Source organism: Rhinolophus sinicus, linkage group LG12 (genome assembly GCF_036562045.2).
Source record: "Rhinolophus sinicus isolate RSC01 linkage group LG12, ASM3656204v1, whole genome shotgun sequence".
NCBI lineage: Eukaryota > Metazoa > Chordata > Mammalia > Chiroptera > Rhinolophidae > Rhinolophus > Rhinolophus sinicus.
In genome coordinates, this window is record NC_133761.1 from 56,344,460 (window position 1) to 56,363,269 (window position 18,810).

An 18,810-nucleotide genomic window follows, 5' to 3' on the forward strand; every position below is an offset into this window, starting at 1 on the left:
GGGAAAAGGTGTAAAAAAAGTTTCTTTCAAGATTGTCAAAAATGAAAATTGTCTCTCTTTGAATGTCATGATACATATTGCTGAAGCAAGGTTAAGAAATTTTTAAAAATTATTTTTACCCATTATCCCATGTCTTTAACGTAATAGGTATTTTATTTTTTATATATTTCTTGTAGCCTTTGCCCCAAACAAGATGTATTTCATGCAGTTGTAATAATATGTGGGTAGGACTACGAGAAAAATAGTCACATGGGGAAAAATGATAAACCAATGAAAAACTTACATTTGAAAGAAAAATAGTATCACAACAGAGATAGCATCCCAACTGCTACTGTTTGCACTCTGTCACCTTTAACGAGAACATCTCTTGAAGAGTGCCTTTTATACAGGAGTCTTTAGGAATTGGGGAAAGCACTTATTGGGGGAAAACAGATTTACCTATCATTAATCAGTTCAACAGACAAGGCAAACAATGTAACCAGCTTTCAAGGGATTTAACAGCAATTTATTTACTAGTTTACTTAGATTTTGAGGGTTTTTTCTTCTCTCATTCTTAACTTAAAAATTCTTGCCCTCGGAAAGGATCCCAACATCCTTTCCCAAAATACACCATAATCAGAAATACAAAATCTACATTACTTAAAGTGTAAAATATATTTTTAAATAAGTTAAAATTGAGAAAAAAGTATTTATTTTAAATGTTTCAAGGTTAAAAACAAGTAAAAAATGAAATAAACTAAGAAATACCTTAAAAGTCATTCAAATTGGAAAAAACCCAAAAACCCACACAAACAACTGAATATAAAGTTACTCCAGATAACGTTGTCACGAAAATAACATGAAAAGAAACCTTAAAATTTTCATTAATTCTGATAAAAATTAACACTCTTGATGTTTAGGAAGATTTAGATACTCTCTCCCTCTTTGTGAGAGAAAATAAGAATTATTCGAATACTTTCTGCTTTGTCTGTTATCTTCAATGTGCAGCAGAGTGTATTCTGTTATCTGATAAAAACACTGAAAACTCAAATGTTAAAATTCACTGTCCCATTATGTTGAATGTTCTAATTTCATACATTTTTATACTGCTCTACCTTCAGCATTCTCTTGCTCTAGGAAAAAAAAGTTGACTAAAAGTAGAACTTTTAACTCTTTCCATTCAATAAAAATACCACAGGAAATTTTACTTCTAAAATCTTTGCTTCTTAAGATTGGCTTGTCCAACACATACTATAGCTTGAATTTTTTCCTTTTTCAGTTTGCTCAATGTATATGTGTATATATGTCTGTAGGGATTTGCTCCCTCTCATTCGTGCCCATGTAGTAGGCAGCCCATATTTCCCCTGTGATGCCTATTATGATTGGCTAGTAGATCTAGAATTCAAACTCACTAGGAGGCCTTTCCCTCCATTGCAGCACAGCTATCACTTCGAAATGAATGGAGGGAACGGAACTCAAACAGGGCCATGTTGTAACTAGGGTAACTCTATAAAGCTCAACTATCTCCTAGAAACGGTCTTAAATGAAGCAAGGGGTATGAAATGCCAACTTGCTCCTAACATTCGAGCAAATCCACCCAAAATGGTGAGCTCCCTAAAGTGTCACAGTCATTATTTCAGGGATCTGTAGCCGAGGACCCAGGAGAGTCCCAATCTGAACCCATGATGGGTGACTCTGATTGGTGACTTAAATAGTCCAGTGGTAATGGGTCAGCAGTGTCACCTCTCTGCTATTATGATCTCCAACCCCAGTTCAACCTGCCAACTTAGGCCAAAAGCTCTTTTTCCATTTGTAAAGATATCATTATTCTGAACACAAAAATATTTAAAAACAAAAAACCAACCAAACAAACAAAAAAACCCAATGTGATATTTATAAATAGTAAAGCAAAAGAAACCATAGACAAAATGAAAAGGGATCCTATTGGATGGGGGAAAATATTTGCAAATCATGTATCTGATAAGAGGCTAATGTCCAAAATACATAAAGAACGCACACAACTCAACAGCAAAAAACCCAAATAATCTGATTGAAAAATGGCTGAGCATCTGATTTTTCCAAAGACACACAGATGGCCAAAAGGTACCAGAAAAGATGTTCTGCATCATTAATCATCAGGGAAATGCAAATCAAAACTGCAGTGAGGTATCGCAATTGTTGGACTGGCTATTACTAAAAAGACTAGAAATTACAAGTATTGGTAAGGATGTGGATAAAAGGGAACGCTTGTGGACGGTCGGTGGGATTGTAAATTGGTGCAGCCACTATGGAAAACTGTACGGAGGTGTCTCAAACAATTAAAAGTAGATCACCATATAAACCAGCAATTCCACTTCTGGGTGTTTATCCAAAGAAAATGAAAACATTGACCAAAAACGATATGCACCCCCATGTTCACTGCAGCATTAGTTACAATAGCTAAGACATGGGAACAACGTAAATGTCCATTGATGGATGAATGGATAGAGAAGTCGTGAGGTGTGTGTGTGTGTGTGTGTGTGTGTGTGTGTATTGTTCAGCCATAAAAAAAGAATGAAATCTTGCCATTTGTGACAACATGGATGGACTGCAAGTGTATTACGCTAAGTAAAATAAGTCAGACAGAGAAAGACAAATACCATATGACCTCTTCTGTAGGTGGAATCTAAAAAATAAATAAACCAAGTTCATAGGTACAGGGAACAGACTGGTGGTTGCCAGAGGCAGGAAGTGGGTAATGGGGAAAATTTTGTTTGTTTTGTTTTTTTAATTTAAATAAGTTGAATAAATAAATAAATAAGACAAGATTAACTTTAAAAAACAATATGATATTTATAAATAATTACCAAGTTCAGAAAACTATTATGCCTGAAACTAACAAATATTTTGAACTATGAATTTAAGAGTATTGGGAGTAGAAAATACCTTGACAAGTTTCTTTTCATTTCAACCGCCTGAGAAACGTCCAGATGCTCTGGCTATGATCAGAAGAACAGCCAATCCGAAGGCTGACAAGCCGCCAGGAAAACAAGGGCTTGGAGTTCAGGTATTCAAACAAATATTTCAAAAATGTGCCTGTGTTTAAGCAACATTTTAAGGTGTAAGAGGGTAACACGCAGCAGCGTTCAGTTTCCAGTTTCCCATTAACCTGACACCAGGGAAGAAACTTGATAACATGGAATCTCTGATACTGACCCTTCAGCTTCTTTGACCATGTCTTCCCTCTCCAAATCCTTTATAGCTGGCTTTTAAAAATATCCCAACCACACACTTTGTGTTTATGGATAGTTGTACATTTGGCAATAAACTGGCCCTTCCCAGAAATGTCTGCTGTTTAACGTGCCAGTGCCCAGAGAATTCTGTGAGATGCATTCCATTGAACTGTAAATTCCCAGAAAGAATCATTTCGAACAAGTAATCCTCTGCCTTTAGGTAAACCAGATCAACTCCCACTGATCTCTCTGGAAACTCTTTCCGTAAACATGATGTTCAGATCACTTGTAGCTATTTTCAACTCCCTTTTGGCAAAGGATTTTTCTTTCTAGGCTTTCTAGGTCAAATGATTGGCCTTATGTTAGCAAAGTTTGCCTTGGGTCAATTTGCTTCAAAGGAGACGCAACATAAGATGGTCTCTGAAAGCAGTTCTGACATCAAAGGACACTCCAACTTCCTATACCTTTGGAATTGACAGGGTTAGTCTGTGCAAGCAACAACTTCAAAGCGCTGGCCCCCAGCCAGCCACAGTGGGGCTCAGTGGCCTGCCATACTAAGTTAATCCTCCTTGCGGAAGAAATGCAGGTATTATTTACTGGAGAGAGAGAGCTAAATGCTGTCTTCATACAGTCAGTGGACCTTTGTCTGAAAAGCAGTTTGGGTGCTTTGTTGACATTTTCAGAGTCATTTTAAAGCATGTAGTAGGTGCTTAATAAACATTTTTGCATGCACGAATATCCGAATCTGATAGCGCACAAAACAAGTGCAAACCGTCAGCTGCCCCTGTCATCAGGAATGTCACCTAATAAACCTCAGGACATTGCTCTGCTTCCTGCCTCTGGTGTCCGCTTGGCACTCAGGGTTCAGATGTCCCTCAGCCCACCTCTCTCTGCTCTCTCTGTCATGGCATCAGAAAAATGTACAGGAGAAACATGAAAGGAATTTGAGCATCAGCTCCCTTATCTGCGTTGGAGAGGTATCCCTGAAAGGCTTTCTCCTCACCCCCTTCTGTCGCTATAGTTATTAATGTCTGCCCTCAATTTGTTTTTTCAAAAGACAGTTATCTTATGCCATATGGCAGTAGAATCGAAACTTTTTTCTTCTACCCCTCATGAGCAAAGTCATCTTGAGCACATACCCCCAATTTGGAATATAAATTAGAGAAATATACTTTTATATCAATTAGGTAAATTTAAACACACACAAATTAGAAATGTTATAAGGACAGATGAAGTAAATAACATATTATTCTATTTTATTTATTAATGGTTCAAAAATTGTTTCACTAAAACATTATTTTATTAATTTATACATTCATATAATGAGAATAGTGTTATTACGCATGCTTTAAAAAAAATCTTGATTTAACCCTTTGTGATAAAATGGTCTGCAAGTCTGGTTCTAACTTTTTTTTTAATGTACTTTTTAAAAATGTATGTACTTAGTTTTAGTGGCCGTCACACTGGGGAAAAACACTCTCATAAATACTATGTACATTCAAATGAAAGAAGCACATCTGTAGCTGCATGTCCAAATCATGCCATTTGTTTTTCAGTTTCACCCATCAGTTTTTAGAGGTTTGTCTTCATGTACTAGGTGTTAATTAAAAATGTTAAAATGCTGTAAGTGGTGACTTCAGTTGCTAATACCTCAAGGTACAATGTGCACATAGGGTGAAATCAATCCAGACACGTATCTAGTAAGTTGAAGAACTAGGGTTCAAAGCCAGGACGTACAATTTCAAAGTCATTGCTATAAACCCTTGTTACTTAAAGTGTGATCTACAACCAGCTGCGTTTGCTGAGAGCTTGTTAGAAATGCCGGTTCTCAGGCCCCACTGCAGATCTGCTGCCTCTGAATCTGCTTTCTAACGAGCTCCCCAGATGATTTGTATGCACATTAAAACCGAGAGGCACTATTCTAAAACGTTTCCATATATAATAAAACCACTTTAATGTCTAGTATCTAAGCACACTGAACGCCTGTCTACAGGCAGGCACTAGAGAATTCAACTTCAAATGGTCTGATATTTAGACAGCCTGAAATGACTTACATTTGAGTCAGAGACACATAACTACCTATTTCTCCAGATTTTGTTTTTACCATGATAGCTCACCAGAGAAATACATACATAGTCTGCATTAGTTAGGCTTTCTAGGGAAAAGCTTCCATAAAATCATGATTTATATGAATATCTTAGCCTCTTATTATTGCACAGCAATGTAAGAAGCGGTCACTGTATTTTCTGCAAAACCACTAAGCGCCCCATAAAGCATGAACTACTCAAAGGCATGAACCATGTCTTAAGTTATTTTGTATCATTAGGAAATAACATAGTGCCTCAGTACATAGTAGCAACACAATTAATATTTGCTGAATGGATACGCGGAAGAATGCATACGACTATCGTCTGGGCTCCTACTGTGATACACATCGCATCTATTGTTTCATATTCTCACAACAATCCTTAGAAGCAGAGGGAAGGTAACTTACCCAACATTACATACCTGACAGGAGACTGGATTTAAATTCAAGTCTGACTTCAAAGCCCATGAGCTAGACCAGTGGTTCTGAAAACAGGTGAATATCAGAATCAAATAACTTTTAACAAATAGATTCCCACTTCTCTAAGTACCCCTTGTGTACTGATTGCTCTGGCTCTTAGAGCCATGTTGTTTCACGTACTCATAAAATACTCACAAAATAAACAAACCCCCAAACTGAATACATATAGTGACAAATAATCTGACTATATTATAAATGAGTAACACAACCATGCTGAAGGGGGTGGAGAGGAACAAACCCTAATAAACTCCAGCTAACAAACACTATTTTGACTGAATACTGGAAGACCAAAGAAAACAAGAACAGTACACAAATATTATATTCGAGTTAGCAAATTAATTTCTCATGGGGGTACAGCCTAGCAATTCTGAAACTCCTTTCTGTCACCGTTTCTCAACCTTGGCACTACTGGCATTTGGGGCCCTATAATTCTTTGTTATGGGGGACTGTCCTGGGCACTATAGGATATTTAGGACATCCCTGGCCTCTATTCACTAGATGCCATTAGCAGCCCACCACCCTGAGCTGTGACAACCTAAGACATCTCCAGACATTGCCAAATGTCCCCTGGGGGTCAAAATTGCCTGCAGTTAGAACCACTACTTTCTGTGTATATGAGGCTTGAATAAATAAGTAAATATACTGTAGATAATGAGAGCCATGGTGGAAAAAAGAAGTGACACATAAGAAAAGGGGGAACATTAGAAAGAACCCGGTCCTGTTGGATTTGAGTCAGAGGGAAGAACTCAAGGTATTTACTATATAGGAAAAGGTCGGACAATTAAGTTCGCGAACTTCCCACCCAGCGCTTACACAGTGGGAAGTTCGCGAACTGAATTGTCCGATCTCGTATATCAATAGATAGTGAAACAAACCTATACATGTGTTACAAATGTGTTAGTATACACATGTGCAGTTCCGAGCTCTGTCCACTGGAAGGGCTTAGAAACAATGACACCTAAGCAGCCAGGAGCACGTCTAGCACCCAGACCTTGATTTCCAAATACCAGTCTCCCATAAATGAACCAAGGGCTGCTTGGAACTGCAGGGCTATTGCAGGAAAAATATAAGATGAGCCTGAAAGATCGTGTGAGGTTTCAAAGTACAGAAATGCTAAAAAAAAGAAGTGGGAAGGAGACAAAAGACAATTGAAAGGCGCTCACAACACACAACAGCCACGGGGGGAACAATTAGAGCAATGAAACAAACGAGTAATGGTACTGGATTAAAGCCAGTAGCATACAACGAACATTCATGAGGCCATATTGATGTAAACAACGGGGGGAGAAGGGACAGTTTTTCCTTACGGTAGCTTTCCAATTATTGAACCTAGAACGAAAGATGGAAATGAGAAACTGGGCAAAGACCACAGCAATAACTGGTGCAGGCCAGAGCCGCTATGATTGGATAAGAAACAGGATATCTGCATAGTTATCACAGCATGGATGGCTCTTGACTGCAACAGTTATCACTATGGTATTTGCCTAGTGGTGATTTTTGATGAGAAAAGGGATATGTTCAAAGTATCTCCCCACAAGATACTTACTAAACACAAAGGGAAAAACAGTCCCTTTAGAGAGTGAAAAACTGAGCAGACAGCTTAACCAAGCGGTCATCATTACCATCACAGTAATAAGACATATTGGAATCAGATACACTCCCTGCCCCTCCCCCCATATGATGCACCAACTATTCTGTTTCCCCGAAAATAAGACCTAGCCAGACAATCAGCTCTAATGCGTCTTTTGGAGCAAAAATTATATAAGACCGGGTCTTATACTATATTATATTATATTATATATTATATAAATTGCTGAAAGGGTTGGTGTTCCATACCTGCCAGTGTTGTTAAGGAGCTCTGAGCTGGTGTTTTGCTGATGACAAGCATGTTTTTTTATATATTATATTAATGTTAATACTATATATTATACTATATTATATAAGACCCGGTCTTATAGTAAAATAAGAACTATCACAGATTAAAAGAAACTAGGAAGACACGACAATTTAGTGCAATGTGGGATCCTGGGTTAGATTCTGGGCCACAGAAAGGACATAAACAGGAAAATTGGCAAAATTTAAATAAGGGTTGTAGATCAATTAATAGTGTTATAACAGTGTTAGTATCCTTGTTTTAATAATAGCTCTTACAGTTATGTAAGACAACATGAAGAAAAGCTGGATGAAGGGTCAAGGCGAGCTCTCTGTTAAGAATTCTTAAGGTTTAAAATTATTTCAAACTAAAAAGTTGAAAAGAAAAAAAAAGTCCCTGGGCCCACGTGAATGAATAAGAATTCCAGGGTGTGGAGACCTAGGGATTTGTATTTTTAAACAGCCCTAGCAATTCTGATGCTGTTACCTGGCAGGAGTTTGGGGACCCTCATCAGCGATCAGGATTTAGGATTTAGAGAAAAGAAGAACAGATTGAAACATTTGTCATTTCCTGAGAGTCAAACTACAGGACAGGCACTCTGTAAGACAGGATGGGTCCTTGTCTTAAAAGAGCTGCCAGCCTAGCAGCTTTCCTTATAATCAGAGTTTCTCTCATCTTATAAAGTGGGATTGCCCTCCGTTTTAGTACAGATGTAGTTTGCATTTTGTCTCCTTGTGAACAAATGTAGCACACTGTCAATTTTCCTTGTTTAAGTATAGAATTGTAACACTACACACTGTCCATTTCCAGCACCTGGTATGTATTTCCAATAAACCTTTTGCAAGCACACTGAACAGACCTGTGGCTACTTATGCCTGTAACTCTTGCATAGTCTGTCTCGACCAATGTATGATCTTTATTTTGGAAAATGTTGAAAAAAGCAATGTTTCTATAAAAAAAACTTTGTACACGTGTGCACACTTGGTGGTTGTTGCTTTCTTCTTCTTAGTCTTTTACATTATTTTCTTATGATAAATTTTCATGCTTGGAATTACTGGGTCAGAGCATATGAATATATTTACGGTGCTTAAATTGCATTGTCAAATTGCCCTCTACACCCTATAATGTGACAAATATCAAGCCTTATTATTTAAAAAACCAAAAAGTATTAGTATAAAACACATGAAATTATTCTCCTACCTTATTTTAACTGCCTTTCTAAGTTTCTTTGATATAATGGTATATATATATATATATATATATATATATATATATATATACACATATATATGTGTATGTATATATCCATATATATATATATACACACACACATTTTTTTCCCCTATATATATCTTTTCTAAAGGCTGGTCCAATCACCTTACATATTTCACCAAAGTCTTTGCATGTAACAGACCTTAACATTCCTTCTAAAAAAATTTATTCGCAAAATTTATTTTGTAGCTTCCCCAAGATTTATTTTTTCAACGTCTATTAATTTCTGAACGTTTATACAGATATGCTGATGTTAAACATCCCCTTAATTGTCCTCCTCATCCTTTATTTCCAGTAGGGTTAGCCTGTCATAAGAAGATAAAGAATTCATAGAATTCCATCAGGAAATGCTTTCTTTGTCTTGTCAAATTCCATAGAAAAACTAAGTCAGAGAAATGAGAAAAGGCCTAAAAGTAAAACATATAAGAAATTTTCAAACTGGAACAAAGGAAACATACAGAGAATATTTTTCTCTATTCATTCATGAAGTTACAAAGAGAAAAATTTAGTCTCTTTACACTAACCTGACAAATTTGCAATATTTCTTCTTCCCTTTCTAGACAAAGGTACTTTTAAATCTGATGCAGACAAGGGAAGAGCCCACCAAACTTTAATTTCCTTCTCCGTCTGCCATTGTATTGGAGTTTTTCTAAATATTTGCCATTCCCAGATTACTAAAAATAGAATGAGAAACCGCTCCTTTGCAGTGCAGATAACTGGAATAACCCTCTAGAAGTAAAGGAAAATTCACATGCCTTCAAGAAGGAATGCAATTCAGAAGCTAAATCCTAAAAGACGAGACAAGATCATTGAAAAAGAAAATTATTCTTATTTGTAGTGTACATTTTATTTGCAATTATTTTATTCTTGGCTTTCTTGCAACATGAATACATACGGCAAATAGACGATAATGAAAAAAAAATTAAGAAAACATGAAACTTCTCCATGTCAATTTCAGACAAAAATAAAATAATTCCTTGCGTGTTCATGTAGTGTTTCCTTTAAAGATTTATCAAAATTCCAATTCTATAGAAAAGAAAGTATCTGCTGTTTTCTGAATGTTAGTTATTCAAGTCAAATTCTATCTCAAAATTTCCCTTGTTGGTCCAGTCTTGTTAACTTCCCACTTAAATGTTTTAATTTGATACAATAGTCTTATTTTATGTGTACATGTTGGATACACAAACACACATAAATATATAGGAAGATACAAAATTTTTTAAAATAAGGATATCTTTTGTGTCCCTTCCTAAATCTAGAATTAAAGATTGTCAAAGCAGTATTTTTCCTTTAAACCAAAAATTAAGGTACAAATGACCTGTAAAAACTTGTAAATTAACAACTGAAAATATTATGTGGCTAATTTTACAGTCTCAAACTATACCTTAATGCCAATAGCTTGTCAATAAATACATTACAGAGCTGCAAATATGGCTTTTACCTCAATACTATACAGACAGCTGCAAGAAAGAAAAATAAATAAAAGCACTTGTCTGAACATTTTGTTCCTTTATTAAAATCCACTGATGTAAACAAATGTTTCTTTATCGACAACGCTAAAGGATATTCACAAATTCTGCTTTAGTGGGATATCGTAGGCCTATCCATTTTCTCAGTCAAACAAGTTAAAACCAATTTTCCTGTATATAAAACACAGCGAGAAATTATTATTTGAGGATGACTACCCACCAAGTTACACGTAGTCTCTCTCCACGCTCAGCTACACTTTCCAAAGAACCATCTTTATTCTTGAGTAGTTCAAAGAAGAAAACGTTGCCCTCTTAAAAACCCAAGTTCTTTCCTGTGATAAATAGCCCACGTCCTGGAAAAGGAATCTACTACTAAGGTCTGGGTACACTGCATTCCCTGGCATTGATGGCCATTTATCACACTTGAGTATGCTCAGCATTGGTTGTTAAAAAGTGGCGAGTTCTGTGTTGGTGAAAGAGGTGGCAAAAGTCATCATAGATGTGACTCTAAGTAAATAATGTTCACTCTCTTTCTGATTAGAAAAGAAGCACATGCACACTGCAGAATACGTGGACCACACAGAAGAGCACGACCAGTGACATAACAATCACCCATGATCCCAATGCCTGATAACCCCTTACCACCTTCGCACATGTATTTCCAGTCTTTTTCATAGGCCCATGTTTGTTTCTCTTTTTAAAATATAACTGAGGTTGTGCTCTCTGCTTTCTTCCCACTTAATATCATAACAATCACTTTTCCAAGTTAATTTAAATTACATAAATATAAATTGCAATGGTTGTATAACATTCCACCATGTAAATACCTCATAATTTATTCAAACATTCCCCCTATGGTTGAACATGTAGATTGTTTCTGATTTTTGTTATTATTTTAAAACATACCTCAGTGAATAACTTTATACGTGACTTCTTTGCATATTTATTATTTCGTTAAGACTCCTGAAGTGGAGCCTTGATATGGATTCTGACGTTGCTCTCTTGCACGTCCTGCCCATCTATGTGCTACAAGCAATGCAGGAACGCTCATTTCAATAAACCTTCAACAGCACGGAGTGTTAAATAGATTCTGTTCATCTTAATAGGGGAAAACAGCATCTTATTTTAAAATTACATTTATTTGATTACTAGGGAAACTAAATCTTTTTATACATATAATAGTAACATATATATATGTCCTCTTTTGTGAACTGCCTTTTTATCTATTAAGATTTTGGTCTTTATCAATCTGTATTGTTAACGATTTATATTTCATGGGTATCAATCTCCCCATTTTGATGCAACTGCAGCATTACTAGCTGGCTTTTTTGTCTTCTCCTTTTGTTTGTAAGTTTTATGTCCTAAAAAAAATGACTTTAAGTTTAAAATACATTCTTTATGATCTATGGGGGAAATGTAGACAATTGCATTTCACCAAAATTGAAAATTCTATAATATATGGACATTCCTTACATAACTTCCAAAATATCTTTACTAGTCTTTCAAGTCATTACATGATAACACGTGAGGTTACTTAAAAAAGACATATTTCACTCATTTCATCATTCCTACCTCTTTCACCAACACAGAACTTGCCACTTTTTAACAACCAATGCTGAACATACTCAAGTGTGATAAATGGCCATCAACTGTGGTTGTTTGGGTTTAAAACACTTCACCATATTTTATATGGCAATAGAAATGGAAAAGTAAAAATATTTCAGGGAGGTCTTAAACAACTAAGCCAGGTGTCTTTCTGCCAGAGAATGGATTGTCACTTAAGATATTAAATAATTCTATTTTTAAAACAAATGTTACACTACCAAGCACAATTAAAAAACTACGTAATAGTCTTCAACAGTCCTTCTCTGAGAGAGCCAATTTCAGTGTAAGGTAAAACTGTTAGAGCCCCTAATCTAGTATAGGACAAGGTCTTTAATGGCTTAAAAGGAGAGAAGCAAAACAGAAAACCAAACTGCCAAATAAACATGCATTAATTAAAATGCTGCTTTTATTTATAACCCCAAAGCAAGTATTTACACTCAGTCTCCTTACACACAACGCTAAAAAAAATCACAACGCCAGTCATACTAAAATCACAACGCTAGTCATACTAAAGGGCAGATCGTAGCTTCCCTGAAATTAATTTTTTAAGATTACACAATCTCCCTTAAAGATCTTTAAGAATTAAACAGGACATTTGAAGGTTTTGTTTGCAAAAGTAAGCAAACATTGTTCAAAAAACCACGTTATATTTCCACACTACTTTATTTACAAAGATGCTTTCTCCATAAAGTGTGGTAGTTGATCAGTATAATCCCTGATTATAATCCCCACCTTTCCCATAGGACATCTATGCTGAGAATATGATATTATTCGCCGTAAAGCTAATCACAGAGCAGAATGCCTCCCCTAGAAGCCTTTCTGTAACACCTACTGCCTCCTTATAACGCCAAACGTCTGTGAGCACCTTGGAGCCAAACTAAGCATTGAACCTAAGGACTCCTGGTTAGAAATGAGTACTTAAAAGCACTAGTCACAAATGTAAACAGACAATTTACAAAAATTGATAATAATACATTCATATTAATTTACTCATAATTAAATTACCTTCAAATCAAAACATTCAGATGCTATTTTTACTTGTCACATAGGCTAAATTGAAGTTTGCTGTTACCTCATACTGGCAGAAGTGTGAGCAAATGGACGCTGTTACACCTGTGGGGGGTAGTATAAACTGGTGTAACCTTTTTACAGGACGACAACTCATAGTTATAAATATTTGCCTTTTAACCAGAAATCCCATTGCCCCAGCTTACCCTATGACAAACCTAAAAATTCGTCAAAACAATATACACAAAAATATTTTTGCACTATTCTTTATTTAGCGAAGGAGAAAGAGAAGAAAAAGAGGGGACGGAAGAAAAGGTGAGAGAAGAAAATAGAAACAAATTATCCATCAGCTAAATAAATTAAGGTCCACTCACACAATAGAATTTCATGCAGCCATTACAAATGTTTATCTTTGTACTTCTCTGTTTTTAAACTTATACTTTTAGTCCTTGATTCTTTCCCTTCACTTACCAGTTTTCACAATGAGTTAGTTCCTTAGCATCCTCTAAATGTGACCAAAGAGGAATGAGATTTTTCCCCCTTTTTTTTAACGGATTTTTGAATCCCAGCCCCCACCCTTCTCCTTCTCTCATCCAATTTCCGGTGGACCCTTTATTGCTGGAGGAGACTCGTGAAATGCCTCAGAAACCAAGGGGGGCAGCCCCACAGCAGGGGAAGAGAGGGGGGTGACCTTGCAGAATGAGATGCACCACACCAATGAGCTCATTTACTGATCACTACCTGCCCTGTAACACATAGCATGGTGCCTCGGACGCAGGAAACCCTCAACAAACGAATGTTTAAGTCATTCATTAATGTATGTGAAACACTGAAGACAGTCATGTATGAAATACTTCAGTGGGATGGGGGGAGGGTATCACTGGTCATTTTGGTACAGTGGTTATACCCCGTGGAATTTATTTAGGATACTGTTAAATTCCTTAGTACTGGTTCACTATTTATTTTAGGCTTTAACTGTATTTGTAGTTAAACTTAGAATCTGTACACCAAAAGATTCTATTCTGTTTAAAGAAGATGAACATTAAGGTGAGTAGTTATTAGTAAAAAGGATTCATGGGTGACCAACACTCTTTTCCAATTGCATAAAAGTTAAAACCACCCGCTGATGTGTGGATGCAGCTTCTGCCTCTTAATTCTAGTCTTGTTTTAAAAAGTCATCAACACTAACGCTGGTTGCTCTGGGCCAGTTCAGCATATTGATGGCTGGAACTCCCCAAGGATGTCCCAATGTTTAATGTTGCTTCCAGACCGCCCTTCAAGCATTTCTTCAGTGCACCCTGATTTTAAGGAACTCTAGCTTACTAGTCAGTGCCTTCCACGGCTCTGGTCATACCCCAAATGACCCAACAGGGCCTGCAGAGTTCTGCACATCGGGCTCGCACCCACTTCTTCAGCATTCTCTGGTACCCCCTCTATCCCCGCTACTGTCCACTCCATCCCACTGGCCTCCTCTCGGCTCCTTCTCTTGGCTGTGCTCCCCCATAGCACTTCAGGGCTGTTCTCCGGGGCTGGACCACTCCACCCTCCCTTCTCCTCTCAGCTCCTGCTCTTCTTCAAACCCTGCTCCTCGGCACTTCTCACGGAAGCCTTCATTGCCTCCCCAACTAGCTCCAATCACCCTGTCCCAATTCCTTGTTGGGCTACTACAACAAGAATATCACAGACTGGGGGCTTAAACAACCAGCGTTTGTTTCTCACAGCTCTGGAGGCTGGGAAGTCCGAGACCAGGGAGCCAGCACCCCTGGGCCCTACCAGAGCCCCCTTCTTGGTTTCCCTCACATGGGGGTGGGGGTGGGAGGATGAAGCAAGCTCTCTCATGTCTCTTCTTCTAAGAGCACTCATTCCATCATGAGGGCTCCACCATCAAGAACTAATTACTTCCCAGAGGCCCCCTTCTCCAAATACCATCATCACATTGGGGCTTGGGGTTTCAATAGGTGAATTGTGGGGGTATAAATATAAAGTCCCTAATGCCCCCTATTAGAGGGACTCCTAGTACCGTGCACTGGGCCCTCACGACATACATTACAGGGCCATTTACATTTGCTTGGTGATTAATTGATCATGGATCTCCCCCACTAGACTCTAAGCTAGGTAAGAGCAGGGACAATCTGCTTTTGCTCATAGTAGTATATTCTCAGTGCTCGGCATTTCCGCACCTCAAGAACTACAAAAGGCCTTTTAGGCATGCTATGTGTTCCTCACAATAACAAACTGGGAGGGGAATATTATTACCCCCAGTTTAGAGATGAGGTCACAAGCTCAGAGAGGTAAAGCAAATTGCCCAAGGCCACAGAGGCAAGAAGCAGCAGAGGACCACTCACTCCATGCCCCTCTGATTCCAGAAGCCACATTTTTTCTCTGTCCTTCATTCTTTTACAACAGCTATCCATGTATTTATCTTAATTTGTGTGCATGTGAAATATTTCAAACTTAAGAGAAAGAAAGACTAATATAATGAGTACCAATGGACTTGCTTTCTAGCTTTATGAAAATCTTTATAAAAATATTTGCCTTATTTGCCTTTTTTTAAAAATAAAATATTACAAGTCAAGTGGAGTCCCTGTGCAGCATTCTGGGATCCTAGTCCCTCTCTCTCCTTGTAAGAGGGAACCACCATTCTGAACTGGGGAGTTTCATTTCCATGAATGTCATATACTATTACTACATATGTGTCCATAGTAACACATGTACTGGTTTGCATGTTCTCGAACTTTATATAAATTCTGTCATATCATATCTATCATTCTGCAACTTTCTTTTTTTCTCAGTGCAATGCTGTTTTAAGATTTATGTTCACATACAACTCTATTTCACTCTTACCTGCTAAATTCTATTCCATAGTATGAAGACATTAAATTTTATTTACCTTTTTTTTTTTTTGATGAACATTTAGGTACTTTTGATAATTTACAATTACAGACAGGGCTGCAATGAACCTCTTTATATACGTGTCCTGTTTATATGCAGGAATTTCAACACTATATTTCACTAAGAATTGAAATTGTTGGTAAGGATTTGTACATAGGAAATACAAAATGGTTCACCAAACTGTTGGTTACTCTAGTTTCACTTTTAATCTACTTATTAAAGATTGAAGATGTGTCACATTATATACTCCAAGAGCTGAATTTTATTGTCTTCGTCCCACATCTTTGCTGATCAACCATACCTCTCCCCATATACACAGAGCAAGCAATTACTGTTTATAAAATAAAATCAGGGAAATAAGAATAGCAGTTAAAAATGTATTAAACATTTGTTGTGTGTCAGACACTATTCTAAGAATTTTAAATAAATAATACCTTTTCATTCTCATGACAATCCTAAGAGGTAGGTATGTTAACTATCCTATTTTATTATCTGATAGATCAGATTTCCCTTAGTAACTCTTCTTTTCAGAATGTTCCTGGCTGTTCTCACATATTTTCTTCTTCAAGGCAAACTTCAGAATCATGTGCATATATGCAAGTGCAATAGCAAGATCAAGAACTCTTTTAATTTTAATTCATTATAGCAGGTATTTAGTAAGTGTTTTCTGGGGCTATTTCCTACCTTAAATACTCTGCCTCTCTAAGAAGTCAAGAGAAGCTCTGGCCAATTCTACTATTTTTAGGCTCCTAGTATATGGAAAAGGAAAAAAAAAAAGCCAAAACGGAGTGGAAACAATTTACAGTATATTTTATAGTTTAATGTTTGTAACAGAGACAAAAAAAACATGTGACTGTGTATGTAACCTTAATTGGGGATAATATAAGAACTTTAAATTTAAGGCCCGATATGAATGTAAGGCCCAACCTAAAAGACTCACTAGCCTCATCCCAGTATAAACCCAAAACGCTCTCTCATTTTCTATCTTCACCTTACACCCTCCAAAAATTAGTAATGATTTCCTTTAACTTGATAATTATCTAATTTTCACTTAGAGTTATAATAATAGTAGGTATAAGAAGTGGTCAGAATTCTTCATGAAGGGTTAACTTTAAAAGTTCCATTTGATGGCAAATAGACATGAAAAAATGTTCAACATCACTAATCATCAGAGAAATGCAAATAAAAACCACAATGAGATATCACCTCACCCCAGTCAGAATGGTTATTATCAACAAGACAAATAGTAACAAGTGTTGGAGAGGCTGTGGAGAAAAAGGAACCCTCATACACTGTTGGTGGGAATGCAGACTGGTACAGCCGCTATGGAAGGCAGTGTGGAGGTTCCTCAAAAAACTACGAATAGAATTACCATATGACCAGCAATCCCTCTCCTGGGTATCTACCCAAAAAATCTAAAAACATTTATACATAAAGACACGTGTGCTCCAATGTTCATTGCAGCTTTGTTTACAGTGGCCAAGACATGGAAACAACCAAAATGTCCTTCGATAGATGAATGGATAAAGAAGTTGTGGTATATATACACAATGGAATACTATTCGGTGGTAAGAAAAGATGATACAGGAACATTTGTGACAACACGGATGGATCTTGAGAGTATGATCGAAATAAGTCAGACAGAAAAAGCAGAGAACCATATGATTTCACTGATATGTGGTATATAAATCAAAAACCACAAAAGAACAAGATAAACAAATGAGAAACAAAAACTCATAGACACAGACAATAGTTTAGTGGTTACCAGACGGTAAGTGGGGTAGGGGGTGGGAGATGAGGGTAAGGGGGATCAAATATATGGTGATGGAAGGAGAACTGATTCTGGGTGGTGAACACACAATGGGATTTATAGATGATGTAATACAGAATTGTACACCTGAAATCTATGTAATTTTACTAACAATTGTCACCCCAATAAATTAAGAAAAAAAGTTCCATTTGAAAAGCTACTATGCAAATTTAGTGGCCTGTAAATTACATCTCTCAATATATAGAAAAGATCAAGGAGATGAGATTCCTCTATTTTTCTTTACAACTGTTTCATGATGTATAATTCATTTTTTTCTTTTGTAGCCTGAATCAACTAATCCTTAAAATTATCATGAGCTTTTAGATCAGAGATGTTCATCAGATATTACTAGCTCCTGAAAGAAAGAATTCACTTGTTAAAATGCAGTGCTTGAATCAGGTATTGGTTACAATCTCATGGTGTTTTAAAGATATCAATTTGTTGCTACTTTAACGAAAAAATGAAAGCTTGCTACAAGAGCAACGAATTATAACACACCGACTTTTATCAAGAAAAGAGTATTTCATTTTCTCTATCCCAAATACACTCGAATTGTTACTGGGATTTTTCTTACGTTTTAAATTGACTAGTTTTTATATTTTATGTGAAGTACTGCTGTGTTAGTACTATGTGAAACCTATAATTAACAAACTCCCAGTAAATATTTACATTCAAAAATATTTTTCTTTTATTAGTACCTGTGATTTAAAACAAACAAACAACCTCTTAGGGCCTGAGGCACCCCTAACGTTGGAAAATTACAAGAACATGTACACTTATTTGGAGTTATTGAAGGCTTAGACCCTTAAAACCTACGAAAATTCACAAAATGCAAAGAGTTGATTTTGTTCCCTTTTAAAATAAAAACTGTAATTACACGAAGCAATTCATTTCTTGGCAAAAGAAAGGTTCGAGTCCTAATTAAATCAATGGCATTATAAGAATTTATTAGCCTTGGTTTCACATGGAAAAAATATTCATCATTCATTGGTGAATATACTAATTTAATCAATTTATCGCTAAATACAAAAGATTTTTGAAATAAAAATGCTTAAAATTATTTGAATCAAGAATATGAACATTTGAAAACTTTGATCTTAGGGAAAATCATCTAAAAATTATCT

General features: G+C 36.5%; 1 protein-coding gene across 17 annotated transcripts in view; it reads right to left on the reverse strand.

Annotated features, from left to right (window-relative positions):
- The window catches only part of DISP1 (dispatched RND transporter family member 1), a 179,335-nt gene that overhangs the window by 92,548 nt on the left and 67,977 nt on the right, over positions 1-18,810 (reverse strand). For 7 of the 17 annotated variants that reach the window (XM_074316965.1, XM_019756376.2, XM_074316964.1 and 4 more), the window contains one exon: positions 5,700-5,762. The exons of 6 other annotated variants lie outside the window; for them this stretch is intronic. In XM_074316965.1, coding sequence (XP_074173066.1) covers positions 5,700-5,745 — 46 coding nt within the window. In that variant the 5' untranslated portion in view covers positions 5,746-5,762. Of the gene's footprint in view, positions 1-2,904; positions 3,055-5,685; positions 5,763-18,810 lie in introns of those variants that run through there. 4 more of the 17 variants (XM_074316975.1, XM_074316969.1, XM_074316968.1 and 1 more) reach the window with 3 other exon arrangements.